Source organism: Pogona vitticeps, chromosome 9 (genome assembly GCF_051106095.1).
Source record: "Pogona vitticeps strain Pit_001003342236 chromosome 9, PviZW2.1, whole genome shotgun sequence".
In the NCBI taxonomy this organism is placed as follows: Eukaryota; Metazoa; Chordata; class Lepidosauria; order Squamata; family Agamidae; genus Pogona; species Pogona vitticeps.
The window spans coordinates 2,656,577-2,670,000 of NC_135791.1; the positions used below are offsets into that span (position 1 = coordinate 2,656,577).

General features: G+C 45.5%; 1 protein-coding gene across 8 annotated transcripts in view; it reads left to right on the forward strand.

The window, feature by feature from the left end:
* Positions 1-10,976, forward strand: part of COL16A1 (collagen type XVI alpha 1 chain) — a 117,531-nt gene extending 106,555 nt beyond the window's left edge. For all 8 annotated transcript variants that reach the window (XM_072980063.2, XM_072980062.2, XM_072980066.2 and 5 more), the window contains 11 exons: positions 1,071-1,124; positions 1,818-1,871; positions 3,499-3,549; positions 5,329-5,418; positions 5,672-5,707; positions 6,007-6,051; positions 6,156-6,344; positions 7,810-7,876; positions 9,560-9,736; positions 9,899-9,976; positions 10,482-10,976. In XM_072980063.2, the coding sequence (XP_072836164.2) occupies positions 1,071-1,124; positions 1,818-1,871; positions 3,499-3,549; positions 5,329-5,418; positions 5,672-5,707; positions 6,007-6,051; positions 6,156-6,344; positions 7,810-7,876; positions 9,560-9,736; positions 9,899-9,976; positions 10,482-10,684 (1,044 nt within the window). In that variant the 3' untranslated portion in view covers positions 10,685-10,976. The remainder of the gene's footprint in view (positions 1-1,070; positions 1,125-1,817; positions 1,872-3,498; positions 3,550-5,328; positions 5,419-5,671; positions 5,708-6,006; positions 6,052-6,155; positions 6,345-7,809; positions 7,877-9,559; positions 9,737-9,898; positions 9,977-10,481) is intronic.
* The last annotated feature ends 2,448 nt before the right edge of the window (positions 10,977-13,424 follow it).

Sequence of the window (13,424 nt, forward strand, 5' to 3'; positions counted from 1 at the left end):
AATAGCTGCAAAATGGCTTTCGACTGCTGCTAATAGGAGCGATCTCTATAGAATAGGAGGGTAAATCTTTATTTCCCTCTTGCAAGGGAGAATGCTGTCAAACGTTCCGGCTCAAATTGCTGAGATTAGAAGAGGTTTTGTGCATTTTGCATTTTGGCTTGAAAAATGTTTGGAATTTGGGGGGGGGGGGGGGCTTTTTTAAAAAAAGAAAAAGGTGCATTTTGTATGGAAAAACCTTGCGTTTTGTTCCTAGAAGCTTGTATTTAGCACACAAGGGAATTCATATTTTGCAGCCAATACAAAAGTTTGGGAAAAAAAACACAAGCTTTTTGATACAAATAGTTCGGTGTAGAAACCCAGGATTTTTATTTTGTTTTGTTTTTTGCTAATTCTGTTTTTGATTAGGAGGGTGTGGATCTTCCCTTTTGATTTCCAGTCCTCAAGACGTTGGGGCTTTAAGAAAGGGCGCTGTCTCCAATACCTAGCAGAGTCAAGCATGCATATACCAGTTTCAGTGCAAAAAACCCTATGCTATAGGAATAATGCAAATGCATTTGTTTTGCGTGCTTTATTCTCCCTGAAGAATCTAGGTAGCCCTTTTTGAGTCCAGAGTAGATATTTGTCAAAGCTGTTAGGAAAAGCACAGGTCCCTGACCACTCTGAATGCAAAGGTCAGTACTCTGTGGGAGCCCAACTATTTTACACGTAGCCTGTCCCACATTCGGTCTCTGTTCTTCACTTAAACAATACCAGATAGTATGAGTCAGAAAGCCTCTCACTGACCATGGTGTTGGAGAAACACTACGGGGCAGAACAGCAAAGCACCTTCATGTTGACTTATCTCCATTGGCTTCACTCCCAGTTGTAGAAGCTGCACCAGTTGATTCAAAGGCAGATGCCAATAAACTGGAGTAACAATCCAGGGCACATCCACCCTCCTGTGTATGTGCTCTCAGATTCTGATGGATAGGCAGGGATTAAAGGCATGAAGCCTTACATTCTAGTCTTTTTGTGGAATGCTTTGTCTACCCAACTAAAGCATTATGAACGATGCCCTTGTTATTTCTTAGGGTGACTGCGGTAATCCAGGACCACCAGGGAGCCCTGGAAGAATTGGACCCGAGGTGAGTTATCCAACCACCCTCGAGTTAGATTTGTGATGTAAAACCAATTAAGGATCTGGGAACACCTTAAAAACTCATAAAGCCTAAGCATCTGCAGAGCACACCGCCTCCGTCTTTGGAACTGAATGATGAATTGAGCGGCATCTCAGGAGAGCTTACTCCAAATAAATTTGTGATGCCACAAGGCTCTGTTGTTTTTCCTCCAGAGGACTAGCACACCTGTTCTTGCGGAAGCATGCCTACAAGACTGAGAAATGGCTTATTATAAGGCAAAGAACTCCTTCATCAAGGACATATCTCTGGGGGAAGAGAGCAAACAACATGTCCCCATCTGACCTAAGTACACAAATAAGCGTTCAGATGTGTTTAGAGCCAGCTGGCCAAATCCTGGCTCTTGTAGGCTGCATGCACAGACTCTAGGAGCCTACCCATTTTTCAATTTAATTTTTTACTTACAGTGAGGCTTTGCAATTTACTGGGTGCAAGCCCATTTTATTCACTTCCTGTTAATATAGTGAAGGCTAACAAATTCCCTGTCTGAAATTGTGTTCTGGGGCCACCTAGCTCCTTTTAAGAGACTCCCTCTGCAAATTATTCTGTTTTGCTCCAATGACCATATCATAGCAAGAGACATGTCTGCTCTGGTTTCCCATCTCTGTCTCTCTCTCTCTCTCTCTCTTTCTTCCCCTCCAGGGAGAACCCGGACCTATGGGACCTCAAGGCCGACCCGGTCCTCCTGGCCATGTTGTGAGTCAAAATACGTCTTCACCGCTTTTATGGGGACTGATTTATAACTTTGCAGTTAAGGCATCCACAGAAGTGTGGGTTCTGGCTGGGTTTGTGCTGCGCCTTGAGAACCAAGCTCGCTTGGCACTGAAGCATCAAGTCTGTGGGCTAGTCTGCATCATTGCACCAAAGTCCACCGCGTGTATTATCCTCCCTGTCCGGGCCCTGAGTTGCTTTGTCTTGCCACCCACCCCCAGCAATTTTAGATTTTATTGGCCATGCCTTAATCGCCGTCAGTGCCGTCTACAGCTGATAAATGGGAGAACCAGAGAAACAAACACCACCCACCCCAGCAGAAGGAGGGGAACATTTTACAAACTCCTGTAAACACTCTGAATAATCGATTCCAGTCGGAGAGCCTGGTCTGGACCCAGGGAACATTAGTCATTTTGCTGAGTCCCATTAAACATGTTGGACAATTGATTAGTCACAACAGTTGTGCGCCGCTGGTTCCTATCAGGTTGGCTCGCTGCAGGCACCCTCACCAGATTGAGCCTTTTGGGGGTTTTATAGGGATCGGCTGGCTGTCAAGAGCGTCCCGGGGAGCTGGGCTGTGGGAATCCAACTCTCCCCTTGGTGCTGGGTCCCTAGCTAGCCAAAGACTCCTTGGTTGCATAGAAATCACAGGGATGGGTTAACCCTTTCAGGGCTGCTGGGAAGGCGAAGGCTGCAGAAGCTCAGGAGCCCTTAGCTAGTGGGAAGAAAATCATCCCGTATCACGTGCTGTTGAGTCAGGTTTGACTTATGTTGACCCTTTCCAGGGTTTTCCAGCTAGGGAGTATTCAGAAGTGCTTTTACAGAATATTACTGCTGATTTTGGCTTATTTCTTCCTGTTTTGTGGTTGGTTTTGGGTGCCTTTTTCATTTGGATCTGACGTCGTTTTCCTCAGCTGCCTGATGGGCAGAAGGCGAGGTAAAACTGTTTGGTGTTTTTTTTTTTTAATCAAAAGACAAGGCGAAAGTGTAAAAACGAAATAAAACAAACAAAAAACTGGAATAAAACTCCCCAACTGTAACTCAAAGGATCCGGCTTTTTTAAATATATTTCATTTTTTTCACCTCTTCGCTTGTGCAATTTATGGAATTTACTTTGTTACGGGTGTTGCCCAGTGTGAGGTAAATCAGAACATCAAATGATGAAGACACAATCGAAAAAGAACACACACGCCCGAGAAAGGTGACAAAGGAAAGGAAAAATTTGCAAATGACCAGCCTGAGTATTGTCTGCTGAAGGCTGAGAGTTGTACTTTGATGGATCGTATAAACCTAGTGGCCCAAATCCTGTTCTGTAGTTACGACAGAAGGAGGGAAATGCCATCACTCGCCATGATGTGTTGCCTATTATTAATGAGTTGTCTATTATTAATGAATTAATTATTTGGCTTCCTTAATTGAGGACCGGTTGGGGGGCTTGGTATGCGACCGAGAATTCAGGTGGCCATCCATTCCTTTGGCCAAGCGGTCCTGGCACGTTATGACCATCCCTCTTCCACCTGGCCTAGTGACGGAGCAGGATTTTAGCCAACATTTAGACCTTACACCGGTGTCTTACTCCCTCTCCCCCTTACCACCTTTTTTGTCTCTCTAGGGTCCTCCAGGAAGCCCCGGCCAGCCCGGTCCAGCAGGACTTTCGGGAGTTGTGAGTATCATCCCTACACTGTCGGTTCCTTCTTGGCCGCTTTCCGCTCTTTTTGGTAGCCTCTCCCCAACTCCTTCCCTGGTAGAACCTGAAAAACGAGTAACGTACGATGTTAGGATCTCCCCTTCAAGCCGAACTAGCGAGTCCAGTAAATGCATTGAGAGAGCAGCTGATCTCAGCACACCCAAAATATCTTTGAAAAGTTCTTTTGAAGCAGGATATTTTATTACATTTTTATCCCACCCAGTTAGTATTGAAGTCACTATTCTGGGTGGCAAAGAGGAGGAGATCAAACTAACATTATATAACAATAGAAACACCAATGGACACACACTTCATACCCCAATGATGATCAGACTGATTAACATGAGCATTGGTTCCCAACTTTGGACCTCCAGATATTCTTGGACTACAACTCCCAGAAGCCTTCACCACCACCTCTGCTTGCCAGGATTTCTGGGAGTTGAAGTCCAAGAACATCTGGAGGCCCAAGGTTGGGGACCACTGACCATGAGGACATCAAGAATAACGATGACAATGAGAAAGACCACTGCATCATCATCCTCATGCTCCAGTTCTACATCACCCTATGGAAATGTAATGGATAGCAACATCAAAATGGCAATGAAACGGGGGGTTTTGCCTTGGCCTATGATGCGTATGAGTCAAAAGAGAGTCTCTTGGTTTTGCCGTGAATGCACAAAGCCGAGATTGTGGGAAGCAGGTCTGGAGCAGAGCTCTTCTGAAGCAGAAAGAAAGAGAGAGAGAAAGAAAACTAAATTAGATTTGGGGATTATAACCCTACACCCATTGTTGTTGTTTCGCTTTGGTGCCAAGCTTTACATCTGTTATATTGATCCTTTTGGGTGCATTGGGCTGCCTTTCTCCACCCTAGCAGTGAGAGCTTTTGAAAGCTAGGATCCTGCGGGTTGCATCCAGCACTGCTCAGCATGGAAAATGGAAACAGATAATACTCCCTCTTTAATGCTCTGGAGGCTGACGTTGGGGGTAATATGAAGCCTGAGAGTCTCTGACAGCTGGGGAAGGGGGAGGGGTGTTTCAAAATTAATACAAGGAGGAAAGTTAAGGGTGGGTGTGTGTGCACACGCATGCACAGATCCCTTTGCCTCCTGTTTCTGTATGCGGCCTTTGGGGGCAAAACATTCACTGACTCTTGGCTTATATAAGCAATAATCCTGCTGAGTTTGAGATGGAGGTCTTGAAGCCGAGGTTGCATTGAGAACTAGAGATGGGCATGAACTGGTTCGTCCCAGTTCGTCAAGGCGGCCCCCTGCCCCACCTCCTCTGGCTCAACCAGCCACTCCCCAGACCTAGCCCTCCCTGACCTTCAACTGGTCTTCCAGTCACAGCAAGAGCTCAGGCTTCTCTGTCCCGCCCTCTTGGCTGATCTCCCACTCAGACGAAGGGGTGGAGCTGAGAAGTCTGTGCTCCTGCTCGTGATTGGGAGATTAGTCGAGGAGGTGGGGAAAGCATGCAAACTGAGTCTTGTGAGTGGCTAATTCAGCCAGGAGGTGGGAAGCACCAGCACCTCTGCTGCTGCCTTTACGAACCGGGACAAAGTGGAACGAACTGGTTCGTGCCCATCTCTGTTGAGAGCTCTACCCATTTGAGACCCTGCATGTTTAAGAATAGGGCTTCAACAATTTTAAGGTAGCATCTTTTCTCAAGGGACCTTGCTAACCATTGGGGGAGGTTTTTGTGAATTTTTCCCTCGGCTGCCTTGAGCAAATATTGACTCCTTTTCTTTCTCATCTCCAGGGGCAGAAGGGTGAGAGGGGGGCAACGGGAGAGAGAGGACTCGGTGGGATTCCAGGCCAGCCCGGTCCACCAGGTCATCCGGGACCACCGGTGAGTGGATTGTGTAGCCGTCCAAGTCCCTCAAACCACAGAACAACCTCTGCCTCCTCTCACATCCCTAGTCAACATTTCCATATCGTCTCCAAGGGCAGCCCCTCAAAAAGCATGTGACAACAATCCAGACAAAAGACTGTGGCCAACCATTGTTAACGGGTGTTGCTGTTGTTACGTGTTGTCAAGTTGAATGGGTACCATATAAACATTTCACATTAACATTTCTTTATTTTATTTTATTGCTTCCCAGGGTGAGCCTGGCATGGATGGACAAGTTGGCAAAGAGGTAGGATAACGGTTGTCCGTCTAGCCATCTGGATCAAAAATTTCAGGAACTGGGCCACAAAAGAACACACACACCCCTGAGTCAAATTACGTACTACTGGAAATGCATTTCCTTGGCATTCTTCCTCTGGCAGTAGGGATGCCTACGATGATGATGAGTATGTCAAAGTATGGGGGATGAGACTCTTTGGGTTGAATAACATTGATGTCCACAAAGGTATTGAACCAAAGATGTCACGGACAGCAAAGCGGGATCCGTACTTATCTCCCTGGACGCTCTTTCTCTTTGCTTCTTTCTAGGGCCCATCTGGAAAGCCAGGACCCATGGGACCGGCTGGGCCGAAGGTAAGAGAGACAGGACTGAAAGCGGCAGATGGGGGGACACCTTCTTCCCACCCCCACCCACAGTCAATTCCTCGTGGATTTCTCCTCTCCTTTTTATCCTCTAGGGTGAACGTGGATCAGCAGGGGAGAGAGGCCAGCCCGGAGAGAGGGGCAGGGCTGGGATGCCCGGAGGACCTGGAAAGAGTGGTGAAATGGGCCCCATGGGGTTACGGGGCCCTTCGGGTGAGAGGGGGCAGCCTGGGCCTCCTGGGCCCCCCGGTAACCCTGGGACCCCAGGAATGCACGGAACCATGGTAAGAGAGAGGAAAAGCTCAGCAGGCATGGGTTGGGGGATGCTCGGTGGGAAGACAAAGACAGGACAGTGGCCTCAAATGACCAGTAAGGCTCCAGAAAGTGCCTTTCTCCCCCCCCCATTACTTTAAGTGGAAAATGGGGGCGGCTGGGTTTAAGATGAACTGTTTAAGCAAGTGGCATTCATTTGTTGCAGTTGAGCGAGTGAACCATTTGGCCCCTGGTGTTCTCTGCACCACATATGGGCAACGGTGGCCATACCTTCCGGAGCCCTCCGTGTTCCTACCGTTTGCCCCTGCTGTCAGCTGGGAGGCAGGGAATTGGCAGACTGCCAAGAGCAAAGTGCTGCGGTTTCAGCTGTGGGGAGCCTCTGACCCACACTCCCTCCTCAACCAGGGCCCAATCCCAGCCAGTCCCCTTCTTCGAGCTTTGAGGCTCTGGAGCCTTGTGGGAATTAAACAGCAGCAGTGTTGTTGGAAGCGTGTAATGGTGTTCTCATCCCCTGCCACTTTTGGACCAAACACAATGACTCCTCCAGGCTAGAGTGGGGACACAGCTTCTGTCTCCTGGACTTACGCCTCAAATCAGTTCATAAACTGCCTCCCCATATCAGCCCACAGGCCAAACATTCTACGAAGAAAGCTGGAGGTAGGAAAAGGTAATCAACCGGGAGGAAGCGGCTGCTGTCCTCTCACCAAGGGCTGCCTTAGTCTTGAGGTCTCTGTGTTCTTGGCGAAGATGATCCAGTTTTCCTGGCTAGGGGGCCGAAAAACAAAACACAAAGCAAGACCTCCGTAATACAGCAATCAACTTTATTGCTTTTGAAAGCAGGAGAATCACTGGTACAGGCACAGTAGATGTGGACAGTGAGTCTCACTGAATAGTGAAACAGATTACTCTTTTATAGCTCCAAGTGGACAGTTCCAAAGTAACAACCGAACATGTGCAGGAATGCATAAACAAAGAATCTACTGAACAGCCAACAATGGCTCTGTGGAGACTACATGATCAGGAAACGTTTGATGTATTATCACGGTTTTGTTTAACCTGAGCAAGTGAATACAAACTTTCTGGATCAGCTCTAAGGCCCAAATAGGCCTGTTTGATCCCACTTTAATTGCTTGGTCTCCATGCCAGGGGTGTGCAGTGTGTGGACGTCATTAGACGTCTCTGTGAGAGGGGCTCTCACAGTTCCTACCATGAAATACAGCAGAGCATTCTAACAACATCACCATAAGGTGAAGCTATGACAGTTAAAGCGGGACCAAACTGCTTTAACTGTGCAGATATTTTTGAAGGTGGCTCAAGAGAGTGAAGTGAGCTGTAGTCAAAATGTTTCAGGTTTGATCTTGGCAATCCCGGTAAACTTAGGCCACAATGTGGACCAAAGGGGTATTATGCTTTCTTCACACCTGAACAGACAAATTAAATGACCTCCTTTCCCCCTCTTCCTTTCTTTACCACCAGGGAGATGCTGTTAATTACGATGAAATCCGGAGATTCATCAGACAAGAGTTGAACAAAATGTTTGATGGTTGGTATAACAGTCGGGGAGAGGTGTAACAACACAATGAGTTAGCAGTGGAAAGAATGCTGATTAAATAGCTCATTCCAATCTATTTTGGCTTTTGTGACATGATGAGATCATTAGATGAGGAATGTTAAAGCCCCACAGCATGAGAGGAAGAAGATGAGAGCTTTCCCCAGATTCCAGGTCTCTGTAATTTGTATAAAGTGTCTGTAATCTGCTTTCTATTTGAGAAGCAAATTGGAAGCACAGGTATCTACACACAGAGAGCAAGCAGAGGACAGACTGGTTGTTCAGGATGATACAAATAACACATCCAGTCCTTCAGGTTGTAAAATATATCTGCAGTCCTGCCAACTGTCCAGTTTTGCAGTTCTGCACAGACCCCGGGCTATTTTGAACAAAATGTTGTTCTTGCTAGTGTGAGAAGTCTACAGGTAATATGTCATTGCAATTCCATGAGATGAGCAAAATTTGGCATCTTTATGAGGTAGCATGGGGGCATGAACAGGAAAGAGCTACAAGAAAAGCATAACTAAATCCATGCTTTGGGCAGGAACTGAAAAAGTGTCCAGCTGCTGGCCTGGAGATTAAAAGGAATGTGACCAGTCTGTGGCAAAATTCTGTACGAAAGTTCCATGTCCCTGTCAAGAATTCGTAGAATTTTGCAAATTTCTTCATAGTTTGAATGGACAGTCCTTGTGATTGCAAATACTTAAATGTGAAAAAAAGTGAAATCAACAGATCCACCTACAGAGTTTCAAGTGCTTAGTCCTTAGGCTTGGTGTCAATCCTTATTATATATCACTCCATCCTTAATCTTAAGCAATGTGCAAATTTTTGTAAAATCTTCAGAAAGGCATTGCAGCAAAACTCTTTCCTACCTGTCAAATTCAACAGGTGTAGCTGGATTGACCCACAAGGTTTTCTCACCGTCTCAAAATTAGCTTCAGTTGATAATAAAGGGATATGCCTTTAAAGTCTCAAGCCCTTTTCCAGTGTTGTATCTCATAGCATGCATTTCAGAACACACGTTTCTTCCATTTTTACTCTCACTGTGAGCCAAATGTGGATTGACATATATATATTTCCAGTGGATTTATAAACCGCCCTTCAGCACAGGAGTCTCGGGGCAGTGTACTCTTTAAAATAAGAAAAGCAGATACGATAAAATTCAATAAAAGGACAACACAAATCTCAGAAGCAGTGGCCATAAAAATCAGTCGTCAGTGTAATTTTATGCAGAAGCCATAAATGTATGACTAAGATCAGGTATGAAACTGGAGAAATATAACAAAAGGTTTTTTCCAGCATGAAAAAAAAGCACAGGAAAAAAATGTTACCATAAATTGCCTTGAAAACGGCCCAGAAAAGTGATATAGGACTATGTTAATTAAAGCATTTTCAAAAATTAAGTTAGTTTGAGGATGGCATTTGATATATGGGATTTGACCATTCGTACTTTCCTGTTTCAAAAGATGGGAAAAGTTTGGGGGACGATTGTTCCCAGAACTCCACAAGAAGTATAGCCAGTAATAAAATGTAACTTTTCCCACCTTTTCCCACTTCCACTCAGCTGATAAATGCAAGGTTCCTGCTCCCTTCCCTGATACTGACAATAAATCAGGAGCAACCAGGACAGTGGGCGGTCATTACAGTCCTTCTAACAGCCTTTGTCTCCCCCTGCAGAGCGAATGGCATATTACACTTCCAGGATGCAGTTGCCGGTGGAAGTCTCAGCCCAGCCAGGACGCCCAGGACCCCCGGGTAAAGATGGAACTCCTGGACGGCCAGGACCTCCGGGTGCCCCAGGATTACCAGGACAGATAGGAAGAGAGGGGCGACAAGGTGTGCCCGGCATGAGAGGTAAGAGCTGACGCTGTTGTCAAAGGAGAAACAATATCTGGAACCGCTTGATGGCACATCAACAGGGTTCAAGTTGCCCTATGCGTAAAGACCATTCTGTAGGCACCAGAGTCTGGTGGTCTACCTTGTAGGATCTGTTCCATTCTCTTTCTTTTGATCCAGGTGAACCTGGAGCCAGAGGAGAAAAGGGAGACAAAGGAATTGGCATAATGGGGGAGAGTGGACCACCAGGCCCTCAAGGTAAAGTTCCCCGTCTCTCTCTCTCTCTTTTCATGTATGTTCACTTGTTTTCCTGACTGGTATTTGCAATCACAAGGACTTTCCCAGCGGCCATTTTGAAAACCCGACAATAAGCTGTTTTGATCGTCGTAATGCGAAGAATCGGTTCCCAAAACAGGGAACCGATCATCGCACAGTTAAATTCCCTCATTTAAAGCATCGTTTTGCGATTGCAATTGCGATTGCAAAAACATCATCGTGAAGCGGATTCGTCGTAATGCGGGGTAATCATTAAGCGGGGCATGACTGTACATAGCTTTACAAGCTAATTGGTGGCAGCTTAACCTCAGCTCTTACTGGACTGATCTCCACCACTCTCTTCTCCTATGGAGGGACAGTTCCCTTGCAATCCCATCCCATTTCACAAAGCAGACATCTCCAAATGACTTGTGCCCAAGACCCAAACCTTTCTGGACCTCCCAAAACTTCTCTCCCCTTTCGTCTTGTTCTCATCTCTTCTCCACAGGTATCCAAGGACCCCCCGGCTATGGAAAGATGGGTCTCCCTGGGCCAATGGGACAACAGGGTATCCCTGGTATCCCGGGCCCCCCGGGAGCGACGGGGCCTCCGGGGAAAGAAGGCCACTGCAACCCTGCAGATTGCTTCGGCATGATGCCTCTGGAGCAGCCGATGTACCAACCCAAAAACATGAAGGGCCCTTTAGGCTGAGAAGCTCCTGACTCCGTTTCTTTTCTTTTCTTTCTTCTTCCGGAAAAGACTCCATTGGGAAAAACCAAAGATCTCCTCTTTGTGACTGACCGTGAATGATTATTTTTTTCATTGCTGTTAATATTTTGACTATATGTATAGGGTTTTTTTTCCCCCTCCAATGGGGTTCAATCTCTTGTGGTGGCATTTTTTTTTTTTTTACAATTACGCAAGAGCCCTGTGTGCGTGTATGGTTGTGTGCGCCCATGTGATATTAAACAGAAGTCGATCCTTTTGTCTGCGGTTCCCAAAACACGTTTCGATATGATTCTTCGGTCTTTCCATCGCTGTGAGCAGGTCTAGCATGTGATTCTCATCTTTTAGAAATTTATTATTATTATTTTCAATAATGCAAGAATGACCCACCGGGGATTTTTCAGAAACGCACATAAGTGGGGCAGTGTTATGGCACCAATCCAGTGGTTCATTTCAGCTCCTAAGTGGATTCTCCCAGTTTAGTTATGGGTGGAAGAAATCAAGAACATTTGGGTATGGATGTGAAACCTGAAATGAAACAGCACAATTTTATACCTCTCTTCTCTGAACAAAGCACTTCGGTATATTTTAATCTTGCAAACTGACTCCTGGGTAAATGTCACTGTCGTTTCCCCCCACCCACCCTTCCAAAAAATGGGGAAATGGAAAAACTGGATAACAGTTTAATACACATTACACATCTATACACTGCTGTCTCAGGACAAGATTCAGAAAATATCCACAGTGAATGTATTTCTTCTGTCCTCCGATGAAAAATGACAAAGGAAATGCAATAGAAAACCGGTGATGTCCAATCATCAAATTGTGCAGCACATCCTATGGGGTAGCATCTCTATCCAAAGGATTATTATGTATTCTGTTTGAGGTTTCTGCTCTTCCTAGGCTCAGCCAGAAAGAGGCTGTCGCCTTGCGTAATCTGTCAGCCTCCTGCAGCTTTCTGAAGCCACAATCCAGTGCAGGTTTTTTTGAGATGTGTTTAGTTAGCTTTACTCCCTAGGAACACAAGCTTTCCCCCAACTTAGGACCCTCCAGATGTGCGGGACTACGGATACCATTATGCTCGCCAGCAGGGTAGCAGTGAAAGAACCCTCCTGCCGTTTGCGTCTTCCCATTTATTTAGGGGGCAAATATGTCAGAGCCCAACGGAGCTTACTCTTAAGCAGACATGTTCAGAATTGTACTGCAGAAGTGTTACGAATGCTTGAGAAATATATCTGTTCAGAATATATATATATATTCATTGCTTTTTCGAAAAGAAAATCTCATGCTGAAAACAGATAGACGTTTTCAGATACTGAAGGTACTTGTCTTCTATAGCTTTGGTTCTTAAAACCAAAAATAACCAGAAAAGGTAGTTTACCTGTACAGATTTTTTTTTTTTTTGGAAGGTCTGAGGGTGGAACATCTTGTCTCTTGAGATGTGATGACCGTATGTCTCCCCCCCCCCAAAAAAAAATCTGTTTTCTTCCATTTGTTATGTGTGAAATGTTGAAAGGGGTGAAAGTGGGAGAGTGGCATTGTTTGTTTTACTGGAATCCATGTTTTCCTTTAATGTTACCGGAGCATCGATGGTTCGTTTTCGTCAAAATGAATTTATATACAGTGGACCCTCTACTTATGGAATTAATCCGTACTGGAACAGTGGCTGCAGGTCGAAAAGTCTGTAAGTCGAATCTCCATTGACCTACAATGCACTGAAAACCGATTAATCCCATAACCAGTGGTTTTTATTCTATTTTTATTCCATTTTGGTTTTTTTCTGGTCTGTAAGTCGATTCTCTGGCTGCAAGTCGAATCTAAATTTTGCAGCCAGAGAAGTCTGTAACTCGAAAAGTCTGTAAGTCGAGCCGTCTGTACAACCTGATCCAAAGTTAAATCCATTTCTGGCTGCCAATATCTTTTGCTCATATAACTGAGGGTAGGGGCATGGAGGAATCAGACATAAGAAGACGAAACGGAGGTAGAAATGCTTTTTTTCCCCCTGCTCTTTTTATTAAGCCCAGGCCAGTGAGAGCACCATCTGCCTGATACACTTCCGTCTGATTTTTTTATTCCTGCCTAAAGCAACAGATTGGATTTCATGGCCTTATGCGCCCTTTCCAACTCCATGATCCTATGATTCAGGGGTGCAAAGATAAAAATCATGGGATTAAAATATTTGTTTTCTTTGGGAATTCCTCTTGTTAATCATTTGTGTCCATTTAGCATCCTTGGGAAACTAGAATTGGCTGCTATGCAAACAGTTCATGTTGCCGAAGTGGCCCATTTCTCGATTGTCTCTAGACCTAAAATATCTAAAATAGGATTGCACATTTCCCACGGCAGTCAAAAACTCCATGGCATGCGCTGTCTTGTAATCTAGGAGGCTACGTAGTAGAGACATGATTTTTCTGCCGGGCAAACTTCCCAGCAGTTAGCCATCCTCCTAATTGTTTAAATAAATGATGCCTTGTTTCCTAATGCAGATCTGGCTCCCTTTCATTCCAAGCCTTCGGCCGACACGCAGTGTTTACGTCTGCCAGATTAACGAAACACCCTGACACGGTCTGCCCATTTAATAAAACGGATTGTCCTGGTGGCAAGCCTATGTAGGATGGCGATGGCGCTGCTCATCATTCAGTTTTAATTTCTTTGTTTGATTTTAGAAGAGGGATGTGATTAGAAATAATGACTGCAATTAGGGGATCTTGCCCCCATTTGGGGG